This window comes from Ammospiza nelsoni, chromosome 14 (genome assembly GCF_027579445.1).
Source record: "Ammospiza nelsoni isolate bAmmNel1 chromosome 14, bAmmNel1.pri, whole genome shotgun sequence".
NCBI lineage: Eukaryota > Metazoa > Chordata > Aves > Passeriformes > Passerellidae > Ammospiza > Ammospiza nelsoni.
In genome coordinates this window covers 17595816-17611391 of record NC_080646.1, presented here as the reverse complement: position 1 = coordinate 17611391, position 15576 = coordinate 17595816, and the positions used below count along the sequence as shown (strand labels likewise).

At 49.5% G+C, this 15576-nt stretch overlaps 1 protein-coding gene across 1 annotated transcript in view; it reads left to right on the top strand.

The window, feature by feature from the left end:
• Nucleotides 1-13745, top strand: part of NEO1 (neogenin 1) — a 174772-nt gene extending 161027 nt beyond the window's left edge. The window contains exons 22-29 of the mRNA XM_059482445.1: nucleotides 3341-3409; nucleotides 4024-4171; nucleotides 5917-6155; nucleotides 6654-6746; nucleotides 8537-8695; nucleotides 9629-9865; nucleotides 10430-10566; nucleotides 13005-13745. Of these exons, the coding sequence (XP_059338428.1) occupies nucleotides 3341-3409; nucleotides 4024-4171; nucleotides 5917-6155; nucleotides 6654-6746; nucleotides 8537-8695; nucleotides 9629-9865; nucleotides 10430-10566; nucleotides 13005-13088 (1166 nt within the window). The 3' untranslated portion in view covers nucleotides 13089-13745. The remainder of the gene's footprint in view (nucleotides 1-3340; nucleotides 3410-4023; nucleotides 4172-5916; nucleotides 6156-6653; nucleotides 6747-8536; nucleotides 8696-9628; nucleotides 9866-10429; nucleotides 10567-13004) is intronic.
• Nucleotides 13746-15576: the final 1831 nt, after the last annotated feature.

The following is a 15576-nucleotide window of genomic DNA, read 5'->3' as shown; positions in this document are numbered from 1 at the left end:
AGTGGAGCAGGATCCTGCTGCTCTAACTGGGGTGGTTCCTGCTGTGCTGACAGGGAGAGCTGGAAGGCTGTGGGTGGCAGGAATGTGAAGGGATCTCTGTAGAGATGTCCCAGAAGGGCCATGGGAGTTGTGCCAGCTCTGAATCCTGCTGGGGGATTGCTCTGGAGCCAGTGCTGCCCCATCCAGCCCTGCCCACGTATGAGGGGTTGGAAGATCAAAGGGATTCTGGTTAGCACAAGTGCTGCTTGTGAGGATTCATTCCATAATAAAGGCAGGGAAGCCCTGGAAACCTCTGTGCAGGAGAGATTCTGCCTGTCAGCTCATTTGGAGCCCAGACTCTCCTGAGGAGCCCAGCACTGGCTCCTAAAAGCCTTAAGGTTTTAAAATGTTTGCTTGAAAAATGGGAGCTTTGAGCTTCCCACATCGAATTAGAAGGTGGATGTCCCAGGGCACTGCTTGCTTTCTTCCAAATAACCTACAAGCCCCGTAAAAGGGGGAGAATTAGTCTGGAGGGATGAGTTAAAAAGGCCATTGGCAAACAGCTTAGACATGCAATTAAAGAGATCCTAAAGGGGCTCTGAGGGAGCTGCTCCTCACTTGGCTCCTCAGCTTGGCACTTGGAGTCATTTATTAAATGTGCTTTTGCTCTGCACCAGGTGATGCTGGTACAGGGGGTGAATGGATCCCCATCCCTGTGTCCTGGAGGAGGGGCTGGGGTTGGGGCTCTCTGGGGAGCAGATGCTGCAGTGTCATTGTCCTGCTCAGCTGCAGGGAACTGGGGAAGGTTACAGGGATTTAGGTGAAAGTTGCTGTTTTCTGCTTCTCCCTGTTCCAACCCCTTTTCAGCCAGTGTTACACCCTAAAGTAACATCTTCTAGTCAAGATCAATTTTTATCACATCCTATTATTTATAAATCATCAAAGCCAGGAGTTTTGTTTGAGAATTCCTGTAAGGACACTGAGAGAGCTGAAATCATGGCAGGAGCTGGAATGTGGGAAAGGGGAAGGCAGAGAAGTGCAGGAGAGGAGCTGAGGAGCAGCCCTGAACTGCCAGGCTGGGACTGCAGGGAAGAACCAGCAAGTTACTCAGGCTGGGAGCCAAACCAGAGGGGATTGATGCTCTGCCCTGAATGGTTCTGTCCTTTTCTCTCTTTGTCTGCTTTAATGTTTCCCTCTGAACTCAGCACAGCATTCTGTTTTCCCCCACCCTTTTTGAGCACAGAGCTTGGTCAGAACTCAGGGCCTGTTGTTCTCAGGCTTCAGGTGCTTGCACTGACCTCATCCCAAAGCAAAGATTGAGGTCTCTGATTGAGTAAACCCATCCTGAAGTCACTCACAGTTAAAATGTTCTGTCTGGGTATATTATAACAGGAGGTTCAGAGGCTGAATGAAAAACAATCCCAGCAAATGCTCTCTTAAACTGCTCCTTAAAACAGGTCCCACTGCCTAAGAGCTGGGGCTCCCTGGAATGCATTTAAAGGTTTAAACTCTTCATCTGTGGGTTTAGGAACTGGATCCTCAGAAGCACCTTGGCTGGGTACCTAAATTTCATCCTAAATTCATCAGGGAGGAGGACATGGGTTCCATGAGGATCCCTGTGCATTGTCTCTCTCTCTTAGCCCTCATCTGCTGTCCCTTGCTGGCCTCAGGGCAGTTGTTCCCTTCTCCTTTCTGCTGTTATTCAGGACACTGAGCTGCATTGGTCAAGCACAGGTCCTTGCAGAACTCACTGGAAGCATTCCTTACGGATAATTCTCATTCTTCTCAGTTAATTTGTTGTTAATCTTGTTAATAGGCTCCACATGTTTTTTTTTTATGGTGCTATTTTAACAAAGCATTGCACAGCACTGTCAGATATTTCCTGGAAGCCTCAATGCAGTATATTTTATATATATCTCTCATTATATATCTGCATAGTTACTGCTACCAGCCACATTTATGGGCTGACATTCTGCTTCTTGAAGATACAACCAGGAAGATGGATGTGAATTGTGTGCCATCTCCTCTCCATCCCCTTTTCCATCTTCCCACCTGCTATAGGGCTCCAGCTGCTACACTGGAGGTGCTCAGGGTGTCTGATTCCCTCCCTAAATATTGCTGCTTCTTCGTGGCCCCCCTCTCCCCCAGCTTCTGTGCCTGGAGCAGCTCCTCAGCCCCAGGCTCAGGGATTCTGAGTCCCTCTGGCGGTTCCCACCTTTCCAGGGCAGGTTCAGTGCCCCGTCAGACACAAATATATCACACAAAAGCTGTGGAAGGCGCTGTCCCAGTCTGTCTCTGCTGCTGCAAGGTTATTGGAGCCCACAGAGGGAACCCTGGTGCTGTGTCTGCTCCATCCTGGCAGCTCTCTGGGTCCTTCCCATGTCCCACTGTCTGTGCTGCAGTCCTTCCTCTCCCTCACTGCACACACAGAATGTTCTCCTTGTTCCCCTCCCCAGCTTTAGCCCCTGCCTGGTTTTGCCATTTGTCTTTATGTCAGGGACCAGTTCACAGGCTCTCACTTGAGCTTCAGTTTCCATTTGTTACACATCCTTTAACACTTCTTACTGCTTGATTAAAGCGGATTTTTAACAGAAAAAAATCCTTCTCCTGACTGTTCTTCTCCACACTGCCTCACTTCTTGGAGGATTTTTTTTTTTCTTCTTGTAGATCAGTGTGAAGATGTGTAAAATACTCTGGATTCCTGTAACCAAAGGAATATTTTTCTTTGCACCATTGCTGAATGTTTTCCCTACTCCAGTGTTTTTGTCATTAATTTTGCATTAGTGCATTTTGATATGGAAGGACCAGGTTTGGATGTAACTAATTTATTGTTCCCTTGGGTTTCATCAAAACCACTTTTGTGGTGTTTTGTTGTCACCTGTGCTGTGCAGGGGAGAACAGGGAGGAGCTGAAAGCAAGTTTTTATGGCTAGGCAGGACCTTAATCTTACATTTACTGTGCACATTTCCAGTCTCCCCCAGCTGCGAGAATTGGGTGTTAGGAAAAGACACCTGGATAATTCCTGTTTCAGGGTGATGAACTCTCAGTACAAGTGTGGCAAAACCATTTGCCTCAACGTGTACCTGTGCCTTACTGCAAATGGGCTTTATTGTTGATTTTAAAGTGAAATTAGGAGAGGCTCTATTAGGAAAACAATAACTGGGAAACCATTGAAGAGCTCCTTTGGAGAAGTGGCTCTTTCCTCGGAGAAGCAGGTGCTGTGCAAAGCCAAATTTTGTTGTAGGGACAGAAAAGGAGGGAAAAAGCTGCTCCTGGGGGGCTTGGGGAGGTTCCAAAGAAGGACTCAGAGATGCTGAGTTGTGGCTGTGTGTGTAACATTCCTCTGTGTCCAACCTTGCAGCCTCAGGATCTGCTGGGAAGGGGAGCCGCCCCATGGACCTGGGCCCGGACTACAAACCCCCGCTGGGAGGTGAGTGGGGGGCACAGCTGCTCCATGGCCACACTTTGGGGCAGCCAGGGAATGTTCCAGAAGCAGTTCCAGAGCTGTTCCTGCTGCTGCTGAGCTCCCTTGGCATTTTCATGCCAGAGCTGCTCCCAGCATGGTGTGACACGGCTGCCAGGGTGGGACATCAATTCTGTAGGGACAGATGGGGAGGGAAAGGGCTCCTGTGCTCCTTCTCCTGCTCAGTGCTGTGTGTTGGGATTTCCTGTCCTCAGGGGGTTGGATAAAGGGTTTCCTTTGGAGCCAAGTGACCCCTGGAGGCTCCTGGTCCAATTCCAATGGCTCCAAGGGGAGTCTGTGGTGCTGCAGGTTTAGCAGGATGCCAGACTGACTCTGCTGAGGGTGAGGAGGTTTCTGTGATAACTGAGTAGGTTGCACTTCAATTGTGACAGACTCAGTAGGAAATGGATCTATAAATCAACTTCCAGATGAGCAATTGTACAGAAACAGTTGGTAAATGCAGAGAAACAAACATTGCTCAGGAGCTCCATCCCCTCCTGCTGATCTGCAGGATTCCAGACATCTTTGGTGGGCACTGCTTGATTTCCTGTGTAATAAATGAGCCTTTTCTCCCCTCCCAGGCAGTAACAGTCCCCATGGCAGCCCCACATCCCCCCTGGACAGCAACATGCTGCTGGTGATCATCGTGTCCGTGGGCGTCATCACTATCGTCATCGTCGTCATCGTCGCCGTCTTCTGCACGCGCCGCACCACGTCCCACCAGAAAAAGTAACAGGGCTGGGGCTGCCTGACTGAGTCTGGGGTTTAATTCTTCTTTTAGGGTTTATTCCCTTTAAATCCTGCAGCCTGTAGGTGCTGCTGCTGGGCTGCTTTTCCTGGCAGTGTCCCAGAGTTCCAGTTCACACACAAATCAGGGCAGTGCTTCCAGTGTGCCTGCACTTCCCCCTCCCTCCCTGAGGAGAAATTGTCCTTTGTGGTGTTTGTGAGGTCCCCAGGACGAGGTGGGAGATGAGAATCACTCAGAAGATTCTCACCATGTTCTCAGAAGGCTGACTTACTATTTTATGATATGATATGATATGATATTATATTAAAAATGCTATACTAAACTATACTAAAGACAGAGAAAGGATACATCAGAAGATTTAACAAGAATGATAATGGAAAACTCATGACTGACTCCTCAGAGTCTGACACAGCTGATGGTGATTGGTCATTAAGTCAAAACAATTCACATGGAACCAATCAAACATTCACCTGTTGGTAAACAATCTCCAGACCACATTCCAAAGCAGCAAACACAGGAGAAGCAATCAGATAATAATTGTTTTCATTCTTCTCTGAGGCTTCTCAGCTCCCCAGGAGAAGAAATCCTGGCAAAGGGATTTTTCAGAAAATGCCACAGTGACAATCCTTCACAAGTTTCCAAAGTGGAGCCAGTCCATGTGTTGGGAGCTGGGAGAGCTCAAGAGCTCAGGCAGCTCCTCCCTCTTGCATTGACATTATCCAGTTTTCAGTAGGATCACTGGAGGGGAATCTGAGTGTGCTGCTGAATTCCTTAGGACAGTGCTCCAAAATCCCAGTGTTTATATCTGAGTGCTTCCCTCAGAGCAGCTGCATTAATGCTGCAGCACTGATGCTCCTGCAGGGTCTCTCTGTGTGTTCTTTCAAGGACCAGAGCTGTATTTGGAGTTTGAAAAGGATATGTTTTATGCAAACCAGATTTTTAAGGAAGTGCTGAAAAGCCAGGGGACAGCACTGGAATATTCTCTTAATGGGCAGAATTTCTGCAAACTTCATTCTTGGTAAGGAAGGCTGGGCTGCAGAGCCAGGGCTGCATTCCATGGATGTGCTTTGAGGTGTCACTGGGGCTTGTGTGCAAAATTCAAAGCTCCCTGCCCAGTGGGAAACTTGTGCCCAGCTGGATGCAAGACCTGAGGGAAATCCCAGGGAAAGTTCTCCCTGGTGAGACCCCATCTTCTGTGTTGTGCCCAGCTCTGGCCCCTCAGTTTGGGAAGGATGTTGAGATCCTTGAGGGCCTCCAGAGGAGGCAACAAGGCTGGTGAGAGGCTGGGAACACAAACCCTGTGAGGAAGGTTTGAAGGGGCTGGGGATGCTCAGACTGGAGAAGAGAAGGCTCAGAGGTGACCTTATTGCTCTCTACAGTTCCTGAAGGGAGGTTGTGCACAGGTGGGGTTGGTCTCTGACAGAACCGGAGGACACAGTCTCAAGCTACATCAGGGAAGGGATAGGTTGGCTATTAGGAAGAAAATTTTGACAGAAAGAATAATAAAGTACTGGAATGCTCTTCCCAGGGAGGTGGTAGAATCACCATCTCTGGATGTGTTTAAAAATAGACTGGCCATGGCACTTGGTGCTATAGTCTAATTGAAGTGTCAGGGCACAGGTTGGACTGGATGATCTTAGAGGTCTCTCCCAACCTCATTTTTCTGTGTTTGTGTGAAAGTTGCCTTTTCCAAAAGTGAGAACATCTCCTGTGCTCCCCTCCCCAGGAAACGAGCTGCCTGCAAATCCGTGAACGGCTCCCACAAGTACAAGGGCAACTCCAAAGATGTCAAACCTCCAGACCTCTGGATCCACCACGAGAGGCTGGAGCTCAAACCCATTGATAAATCCCCAGATCCCAACCCCATCATGACAGACACCCCCATCCCTCGCAACTCCCAGGACATCACCCCGGTGGACAACTCCATGGACAGCAACATCCATCAAAGGAGGAATTCCTACAGAGGTGGGAGCCCAGGGGGTGAGATGCATTTCCTGTGGCTGGTGATGTCACTTTATTGAGAGATGATGAAGTTCCTCTTCTCTGTTCTTATTTTCCAAGTAGTGAATTTGGTTTGTTCCTGGTTTCTGAGACTCTGGAAGGGTTGGATCATGTGTTTTAGTGAGGAAATGGAGCATCCAAGAGTTAGGTCATTGCTTTCTCTTGGTGAATACTGATTAGTAATGGGAAGATCATCTCACTTGATATTAAAGCACTGGAGTTGTTTCTGACCTTTCAGCCCAGAGCTGAATCACTGCCAGAGGTTTGCACTGGGGCCTGGAGAGTTTCTCCAGTTCCCAAAATCCTCACCCTGCCCATCTTCTTCCCACATTCCAGCAAAGGAGGAGGGGCTGCTTTTGTCACTGGTGGCTCCAAGAGCTGCCTGGGAGCAGGACTAGAGGAGGATGTGGGAATTCTGGTTCAGGAGCTGGAGCAGAGCATAATGTGGCTGTTTCCCCTCAGGACACGAGTCAGAGGACAGCATGTCCACGCTGGCAGGAAGGAGGGGCATGAGGCCCAAGATGATGATGCCTTTTGATTCTCAGCCACCTCAGCGTAAGTGAACCCCCCCATTCCTGCTGGAGCCACTCCCTGCTCCCAGGAAACCCCATCAAGGGCAGCTCAGGGGAGGCTCCTGAGCCCTCCTGGTGTGGGCAGAGTGAGACCACGTTAGAAGGGACTGGATGTGGCTGTACTGGGGTGAGGGCAGGAGCATGGCCAGATCTGTCTGTCCCTGTCTGGGCTCTCCAGGCACAGCCTGTGGGCCTGGCTGCCTCTTGTAGTCATTCCCTTGGAGCTCTGCCAGTGTCCAGCTGCTCCACAGGAGCTGGAATCTGTCAGGTTCCCCACTGTTGGTTTTCCCCTCCCAGCCCAAGCAGTCACCATCCCCTTTATCTCTGCACTTGCTGCTCTCAGAGCCTTCTCTGACTTTACTCTGAGCTCCTTGAGACCTCTTTGCCCTGGGATTCTTCTCTGATACCAAAATTACCATTATTACAAAATATTTTTGGAATTAAACAATATATCTAGAGTTTTCAAATGACTCCAAGATGGAAAGGGACTTGGCTGAACCTCTGAACAGCCAGACTGAAACCCTGTGTGAGAACCCCAGTGAGAAGCTCAGGAGTTACTGTGCAGGGGCAGAACTGGGAGGTAAAATCACACCAAGCTCACCCAGGCTGAGCTTTAGACTTCCCTGAGCTCTGTGATCGTGTTCCACCTGTAGCCAGGTGGCTGCTGCCACAATCTCTCCATTTTATAGAATTATTTCAGAGTTGTTCATTACATCTCCACTTTCTTTTACTTGAATTAAAAACTGAGAAGAACACTTGGTGTTCTTGAGCTCTGCCTACTTTTTCAAGTGTCCTGATGACCTGATTGCTCAGTTTGTCAATCTTCTTGTTCTGTGACATTTTTCCAAGAGTAGCATGTGGTTTGCTGGTTGTACACTAAGCAGTGTGATCCCCTTGTTGTCTCCCAGCTCTCCATGAGTGAGGAGGGAGCAGAGGATGCAGTTTGACACTAAATTCCTTGGAGCTGGTCTGTGTCACACATGGCTGTGTGACAGGTGCCCATCCCATGCCAGGCTCTGCTCCTGCCTTGCCTGGGGGCACAGAGCAGCCCAGGCCCTGCTGGAGCTTGGCTTTGAGACTTGGCCTCTCCATGCTGTTTGTGAGAGCTCCAGGGGCCTCCTGCCACAGGCTCTGCTTTGTGGGACTGGAACATCCACTGTGGGGTCTGAGGTGCCCTCCTGGCACATGAGGCCCTTTCTCAGTGAGCCCCACCAGAACCATTCCATGTCCAGCTCTGGGCCTCACAACCTTCCATGGCTTTCTTCCACCCACTGGAGAGTTCAGATGGAGTTATTAATTACCTCCTAAGTACTGAATTATGATAATTCACTGTGCCATTTTGGTCTAATTTGCAGTCATGGTGTGTACCTAGTGACTTCCTTCTTTGCCTCCTGCAGTACAGAAATGCTGGAAGGATGCTGGGAAGCAAAGGGCTGTTTATTGTTTACCACACCTCATTCCATGGTATATCAATAGTGGATAATATATCAGTGTGGATAACAGATCTGTATTCTTTTTATTCTTCTTCTGAACTTTTCCTTGGACTCAAGCAGTGCATTAAGAGCTGGTGGCAGTTTCTGGAGCTGTAATTGGGTGGTTTTTTTGTCCTAAGCACATTTGAGGTGTGATAACCCAGGGGCTGATTCTGGGTTATCAATCAGCTGAGGGTCTGGTTCCCTGCTGGAGGAGGGAGCAGGGAGGGGAGCCCTCAGGAGCCTGTCCTCTGTGTGTGTGTGTGTGTTAAGTGTTTCTCTGTCTTGTGTTCATCCACAGCTGTGGTTAGTGCTCATCCCATCCATTCCCTCGACCCCCCTCACCACCATTTCCACTCCGGCAGCCTCGCCTCTCCAACCCGCAGCTTCCTGCAGCACCAGCTCAGCCCGTGGCCCCTGGGCTCTGCCATGTCCCATTCGGACAGGGCCGACTCCACAGGTGAGACACCAAGCCTGAGGGAGCTGCTGCTCTGGGCAGCAGCCAGGGAAACACCTGGAAACCCAGCCTGGAGCTGGGCCAGTCTCCTCTGGGGGTTCTGTCAGGATGGGCTGGGCTTGCCTGGGTAGGTCAGGTATTGATCCTTGACATCTGTGGTGGTGTCCTTGGAAAAGGGGGTTCATGTTTTACACACAGCTCCAAACAAGGATTCCTCCTGCCCTGGAGTCTGAAACATCAGATTAACTCTGAGCTGCTTCATGGGGTAACTTTTCCCCTAAATAACACAATTGGAAACCAGCAGGGAATGAAAGTCCAGGCTTGGCTATGGAGAATGGGGCACACAGAGAATGGGGGTGATTTCCATGCAGCACTTCCAGGCTTGATCAAAATCATTTGCAGTAGTTTTAGAGAGCACTAAAGTCTGCAGTGCTCTGGAAAATCCCAAAGCAATGGTGCTGCTAAATGTGCACATGGGTAACACACTGGGATGAAGCAAACTCTGAGCTTCTCTACTTTAAGGTCACCATTTGAAGGTATCACAGCCAAAAGTTGTTTCCTTATGAAAACAGTTCCTGAGGCTGCAAGGTTCCATTCCAGTCCAAACCATTCCATGAGTCTCAGTAAATGGACTTCAAGTGTGGCTCCTCTGTGACCACCCCAGCGCTGTGAAGAGTTCCTAGTTAAAAATGCCAGTATTTTGGTCCTCTGGGGTAAAAGGAGGCTGCAGATTCGTGTTCTGTGCTGTTTGTCTGAGGACTGGAACAAGGAGTTCTTTCAGTGCCAAAGCGTGAGAGGTGGAATCGCTCAGCTCCTTTAGCTCCCATTCAGCCGATGGTCACTCGGAGCGGGCCAGGGGGTCACAGCAGGAGGAGCAGTGTCCCCGTGAGCCCGGGGAGCAGCAGTGACCCCTGCTGTCGCTGTGTGTCCCTGCAGAGTCCGTCCGGAACACGCCCAGCACGGACACGATGCCGGCGGGCTCGGCCGTGCCCAGCGCGGAGCTGGCGGAGCCCGAGGGGCCGTTCCTGCCCGCCGAGGAGGAGCCGCAGGGCCCCCCCACGGCCCACGTGCGCCCCTCGCACCCCCTCAAGAGCTTCGCCGTGCCCGCCGTGCCCAACGCCGGGGGCCCCTTCGACCCTGCCCTGCCCAGCACCCCCCTGCTGAGCCAGCAAGGTGAGGCCACGCAGTGGGGAGCAAAGGGAGGTGGGGTTGGGCATCACAGGAAATATGGCGCAGGCTGGGGTGAGTTTTGTTGGGGTCATTTTCTGTAGGTAGATAAGGCAATTCAAATCCAACACGCCATAATTGAACCCTTCCTTTTCTCCTGATAGAATCCTGTTCCTTCAGGGAACAGGAAATATATTTTCAAGGGGGCACCGGCATTGTGCCAGAGTCAAACCATGACATATCCCAGACTGCTGTGGGTTCAAAGGGAGCTTTAAATCCCATCCAGTGCCACCCCCTGCCATGGGCAGGGACACCTTCCACTGTCCCAGGCTGCTCCAAGCTCTGGCCTTGGGCACTGCCAGGGATGCAGGGGCAGCCACAGCTGCTCTGGGCACCCTGTGCCAGGGCCTGCCCACCCTGCCAGGGAATAATTCCTAATTCCCACTATCCCATCCATGCCTGGCAGTGGGAGCCATTCCACTTCCTGTGTCCTTCCTGTGCTCCTCCCAGGAGCTCCCTGGGCAGGCACAGAGGCAGTGCCCGTGCCTGACGTGTGCCCCCTCTCTGCAGCCCCCGGGCACCCCCTGCACGCGGTGAAGACGGCGTCCATCGGCACCCTGGGCAGGACCCGGCCGCCCATGCCCGTGGTGGTGCCCAGCGCCCCCGAGGTGCAGGAGACCACGCGCATGCTGGAGGACTCGGAGAGCGTAGGTACCCCTGCCAGGCTGGCAGGGCTCACCCCGGGGCTCTGTGGGCACAGGGGCTTGGCACTGCCACAGCTCCTATGCCAGGAATCCGCATGGAAAATGGGGGGAGACAGGGAGGGTCCTGCTGAGTCCTGCAGCTGCAGCTTCCCCAGCCCTGCAGGGCACTCCCAGTGCCATCCCTGAGCTCTGCAGAGCATTCCCAGTGCCACTGAATATTCCCAATGCCATCCCCGGCACTGCAGGGCACTCCCAGTGCCATCCCTGAGCTCTGCAGGGCACTCCCAGTGCCTTCCCTGAGCATTCCCAGTGCCATCCCCAGCTCTGCAGGCATTCCCAGTGCCATTTCCAAACTCTGCAGAACAGTCCCAATGTCATTGTTATTCCTCAGCTCTGCAGAGCATTCCTAGTGCCATCCCTGAACTCTGCAGGGCACTCCCAGTGCCACTGTCATTCCCCAGCTCTGCAGGGCATTCCCAGTGCCATCCCTGAGCATTCCCAGTGCCATTGCAGACAGAACATTTGACATTAATGTCAGTGTTCCAAGCCATCCATCATCCCAAAAATATTTGTAAATTATCACAGGAGAGTTTCCTGACTTTTGGGAAGGGTGCAGCCTTGTTGGGCAGCTTTGGAAGCAGCTTTTAAGGAATGTTTTGGGTGTGAGGCACTGGAAGAGCTGTTTTCCTCTCAAATTGCAAGCCAAGGAGCTGCTGCTGTGGCCATTGTGTCACCTGTTAATACAGAAATATTCACTGCTGCATCACTGCTGCAGGAAATGCTCATTTGGAATTTTTTTTTCCTCATTGTCCTTTTGTCACATTTTTTACTCTCCTGATTTTATTTCTCTATGTCCTGATCTGGAAACTTCATCTTGGTGCCCTTTTGAGCTTCTGTCACTCCTGCTTTATTAATTTTGTTTGGTCAGTACCAAACCCATACTCCATAACTAATTTGTAATATTTAAATAGAGCCATTAATACTTTTTTTCATTAATGTATTAGTGCAAGGTAGAGTCAGCACAAAAAAAAACAGATTAAATTAAATTACTGGTTCAACTATGAGTCTTAAAATGTAAATTACAGGTTGAACTGTGAGGTTCAGTTGGTAGTGATTTGAATTAATTCTGGGGTTTTGGGAGAAGCTGTAGGAAGGATTTTAAGGAAGGAGTTTAAGGCAGGAGTTTAAGGCAGGAGTTCACTCCCAGCTGCTGCTCTTTGTCTCAGTCAGGAGATGGCAGATGCTGTGTTGGGCAGAGGGCTGGGATGACTTTGCTGCACAAGGCAGAGGTTTGGTAAAGTGCAAGTTCTTGGCTGTTGGAATGGAGGAAGAGATTTGTGTGTGAGAAGAGGACAGGGCTGGAAACTGCTCAGAACTTGGTCAGGAGGGGTTTGGAGATAAGCCAGGCCATGGTCTGTCCACAGTGGTGACAGAAATGGGACAGCTGAGCCCAAAAATGTTTGGGTTTAGCAGCTATCCTGATCCCAAACAGCCTTGGTGAAGTATTCCTTGGACCTTTTTTCCTGGAGCATAGCTTTACTCATCCACAGTAATGTCTGATCTGTTAAAATGAAATGATAATTTAGCCCAAATTGACCAAATGCAGTGACAGGGATGGTCTTGGGGTCATTTGCAAGCTGATGTCTGATGCTACCGTTAGGATAATTAACATGTAGCTCTAAGTCATTGCTCCTTTGTAATACATGGATTGATCCGTGAATTTAATAGTTCTGGTCCTAAGACCTGCATTTGACAATCAGAGGGGTTTGGTCTATGTTCTGATCAGTGCAACTACTGTTTCTATTTTCAGGAAAATGGAAGTTTAATTTCAGCAAAAGCAGGTTTCTTTCCATTCCTTTGTGCTGCCTTTCCCTAGCACCACTTCTGCAATTTCTGCTGATTCTGCCAACAAATTCAAGTGCAGGAGCAGCAGGCAGTGACAGACCCTCAGTGCAGGGGGGTGATCTCAGGGCACCTTCAGAGTCAAGCAGCTCTTCACAGTTGTATTTCTGTCTATTTTCTGTCTATTTACCTGTCCATGAATTTATTTCCACAATGCACCATGTAAAAGGTGCATAGGACCTTTCCCTAAGCTGGGAAGATCCTTCTCAATTTCCTGCTTTGGTTCAAAGGCAGGGATTGAGGCAGGGAAACAGGGCTTGGCCAGTGGAGCTTTGAACCACAACTTGGAAAGAGAGCTCAGCTCCCCTCCCTTGGCAGGAGCTGAGCTTTTCCAACCCTGCCAGGCTGGGATTCACAGGGAATCACGGAGCTGGGAAAAGAGCTCCCAGCCCACTGAGTCCAACCTGTGCCCAAACCCCCCTTGGCATGGATAAATCCCCTTGTGCTGCTGGCTGAGCTGGGCTCAGGGCTACCCCAGGAGTGCCCTTTGGTGGCTCCTGGCCAGCCCCAGCCCTGTGTGAGTGTCCCTGTCCCTGCAGAGCTACGAGCCCGACGAGCTGACCAAAGAGATGGCGCACCTGGAGGGACTCATGAAGGACCTGAACGCCATCACCACGGCGTGAGCGCCCCGGCCTCGGACTCTGCCCTGCCACACCGGGATTGTACAGAGGAAACACTACAGGAAACAACGACAAAGAGAAAAAAATAAGAAATCGACAAACCAGAAAGAGGGACAGCACATGAGAGCAATGGAGGGAGGAGGAGAGGAACCAGCCCCAGGTGACACCAGTGTCACCCCTTGTCCTGCAGGGAGCCACGTGGGGTTCCAGCAGCACCCAGCAGGATGGGCCTCGCCAGGCTGGGATCCAGCAGGACAAAAGCAAAGCAAAGTGGACTCGCCATTAGTTTTTTTCTGGTCAGGTTTTGTCTCAGTGGTGTGATTGCCCTGCCTTTTCAGTGTTGGACATTGGCATTTATGTACAATTTTATTTGTTGTTTTTATTTTATCTTTTTTTATAAAAAGGAAAAAAATATTGTAATAAAAAAAAGGGAGAAACTGTTGTTTTCCACAGCCTAGGCTGAGGTTTGACTGCTTGTTCTATTGTGTATGAAAATTCATTGCCAGTGTGGGTTGTTCAGTTTTGTTTTTTATCCTGCATATAATTACGTCCCCTTCTGGCAGTTAATCCATGGCCTTTTGGGATGCTGCACTGCTCTTTGTAAGCTTTTTTTATTATTTTTATATTATAATTATTAAAGGCCTGACTTTTCTCCTCTCATCACTGTGAGATTCCCGGTCTGTTTGAGGTGTAATTGAGAGCCTTGTTTGTCGCTTTTTGTGCAGTTTCATATTTTCAGTGGGGGGAGAAGTAGCTGGGGAAGGGGAGGGGATCCTGGGGTGGGGGGAGGGTTCATTCCTGTTGTTTTCCTGTCTTTTTCCAGTGACTGGGAAGACTGAAGAACAAGGAAACATCTTCAGCTGTACTGTGTGTCTGCTCCCTGGGCCAGGAAGAGGCTCCTTTAGGAACATTCAGAGAATTCCTCCTGGGAATTGGGCTTCTCCTGCCCAGGTGACCCTACAGGGAGCTTCTTTTGGCAGCTGTTTTATTGTTGTTGGTTTAGAGATGGATCAGGAGCCTGCAGGGCTGGGGTTGAGCCCCCTGGGCTCAGAGAACTTGAGGATTTTCTCATTCCCAACAGCCCAGATCCTGCTGGAGAGCACTGGGTGGCCACAGGGTCCTGCAGGACCTGCAGGTGCTGTCCCAGGCCATCCCACAGGAATCCTGCTCTGAAGGATTCCTCAGACACAAACCAAGGCAAAAATGTATTTTTTTACACTTTGGAAACCACGTAAAAAAATCAACCCAGTGTTGGTGACCCAGGTGCTGTTCCAGAGCTGTCTGGAAAGGGAGGAGAGGGAGCAGGGAGGGAAGAGGGGTTTTCCTTCTCTCATGGTGTGCTTGCCTGGCTCTGTCCTTCTCTGCATTAATAAAAGGGCTGGAGCTCAGTAAAATGAGAAATAAAAAAGAGAGAAACCCCAGCCAGCTGCCAATGAACTCCTGTGCAATTTCACTTCTAGGATAAAAGGAATCCCAAACTTCCTGATGGTTTAGGGGGATTTGGGAAGCTCAGGCCCCTCTGTGCCTCTGCCAGGAGATTTTCACTGAAGTGGCAAAAAGAACTTGGCTTCCTTTGCTTCCCTTTATCCCCTGAAGTGGAGCTGAAGCTGTCCCTGGGAGAAGGGAGAGCAGGGATTGAGGGTGGGGTCATTTCCTGCATTTATTTATTATTGAGGGAGGGGAGGGAATTAAATAAATGGTAGCACCATGGGCCACCTGGATAATTAATGTTTGGACTTTGAATCAGTACAATTCAGGGCAAAATAAGCTACAGAACATGTATTTAAAGAATAAAATCCACCCCCTGGCCTGAGAAAGGAGGGTGTGGATCTGTTCCTTTGCCTATTTTTTACCTATACCCAAAGAAATGTCATCCTACACACACAGTATTCCCAGCTGGGGGCCTTTGTGAATATTCCTTATGTAGAACACCATGAATGTTAATATTGTCATTGAATTTGGGGAGGGGGAATATTTTTAATGATAAAACAACTGTTCAAAGTTGGTTTTTTAAGGTTAAACTGAAAAAAAAAAAAAAGAAAAAAACATTTATTCAATTCAGTGTACAATCTGTATTGCACTTTTTCACATTTTAATGCTACGTTTTCTTACATATCCTGTGATTTTAACTTTGGAACATTGTGTATCCTTGTAGTGTCATAGTCCAGCTGTGCAGTGACAGCTTCCCTCAGACTTTTGGGGAAAAGGAACAAACCAAACCTGTACATTGTTTTATGATTCTCATGTAGAAGAATTTCAAGGACTGCTGTAGATGTCGACCTTTCTGTACAATTTTTTTGCTTTTCTGTAGTATTTGCTGTATCCTCTATGGCTTTTTTTAATAACTTCATGTTTATTATTTTGTATTGGGCATCCAATACACTTTTTTTAATCCAATCAACTCCTGTCCTGCTTGGAGAGTTTGTTTAATTATTGCTAGTGGGTTCAGTGACCAGGTTTGGGGTTTTACTTGCCCTTTTTCTCCTTGCTG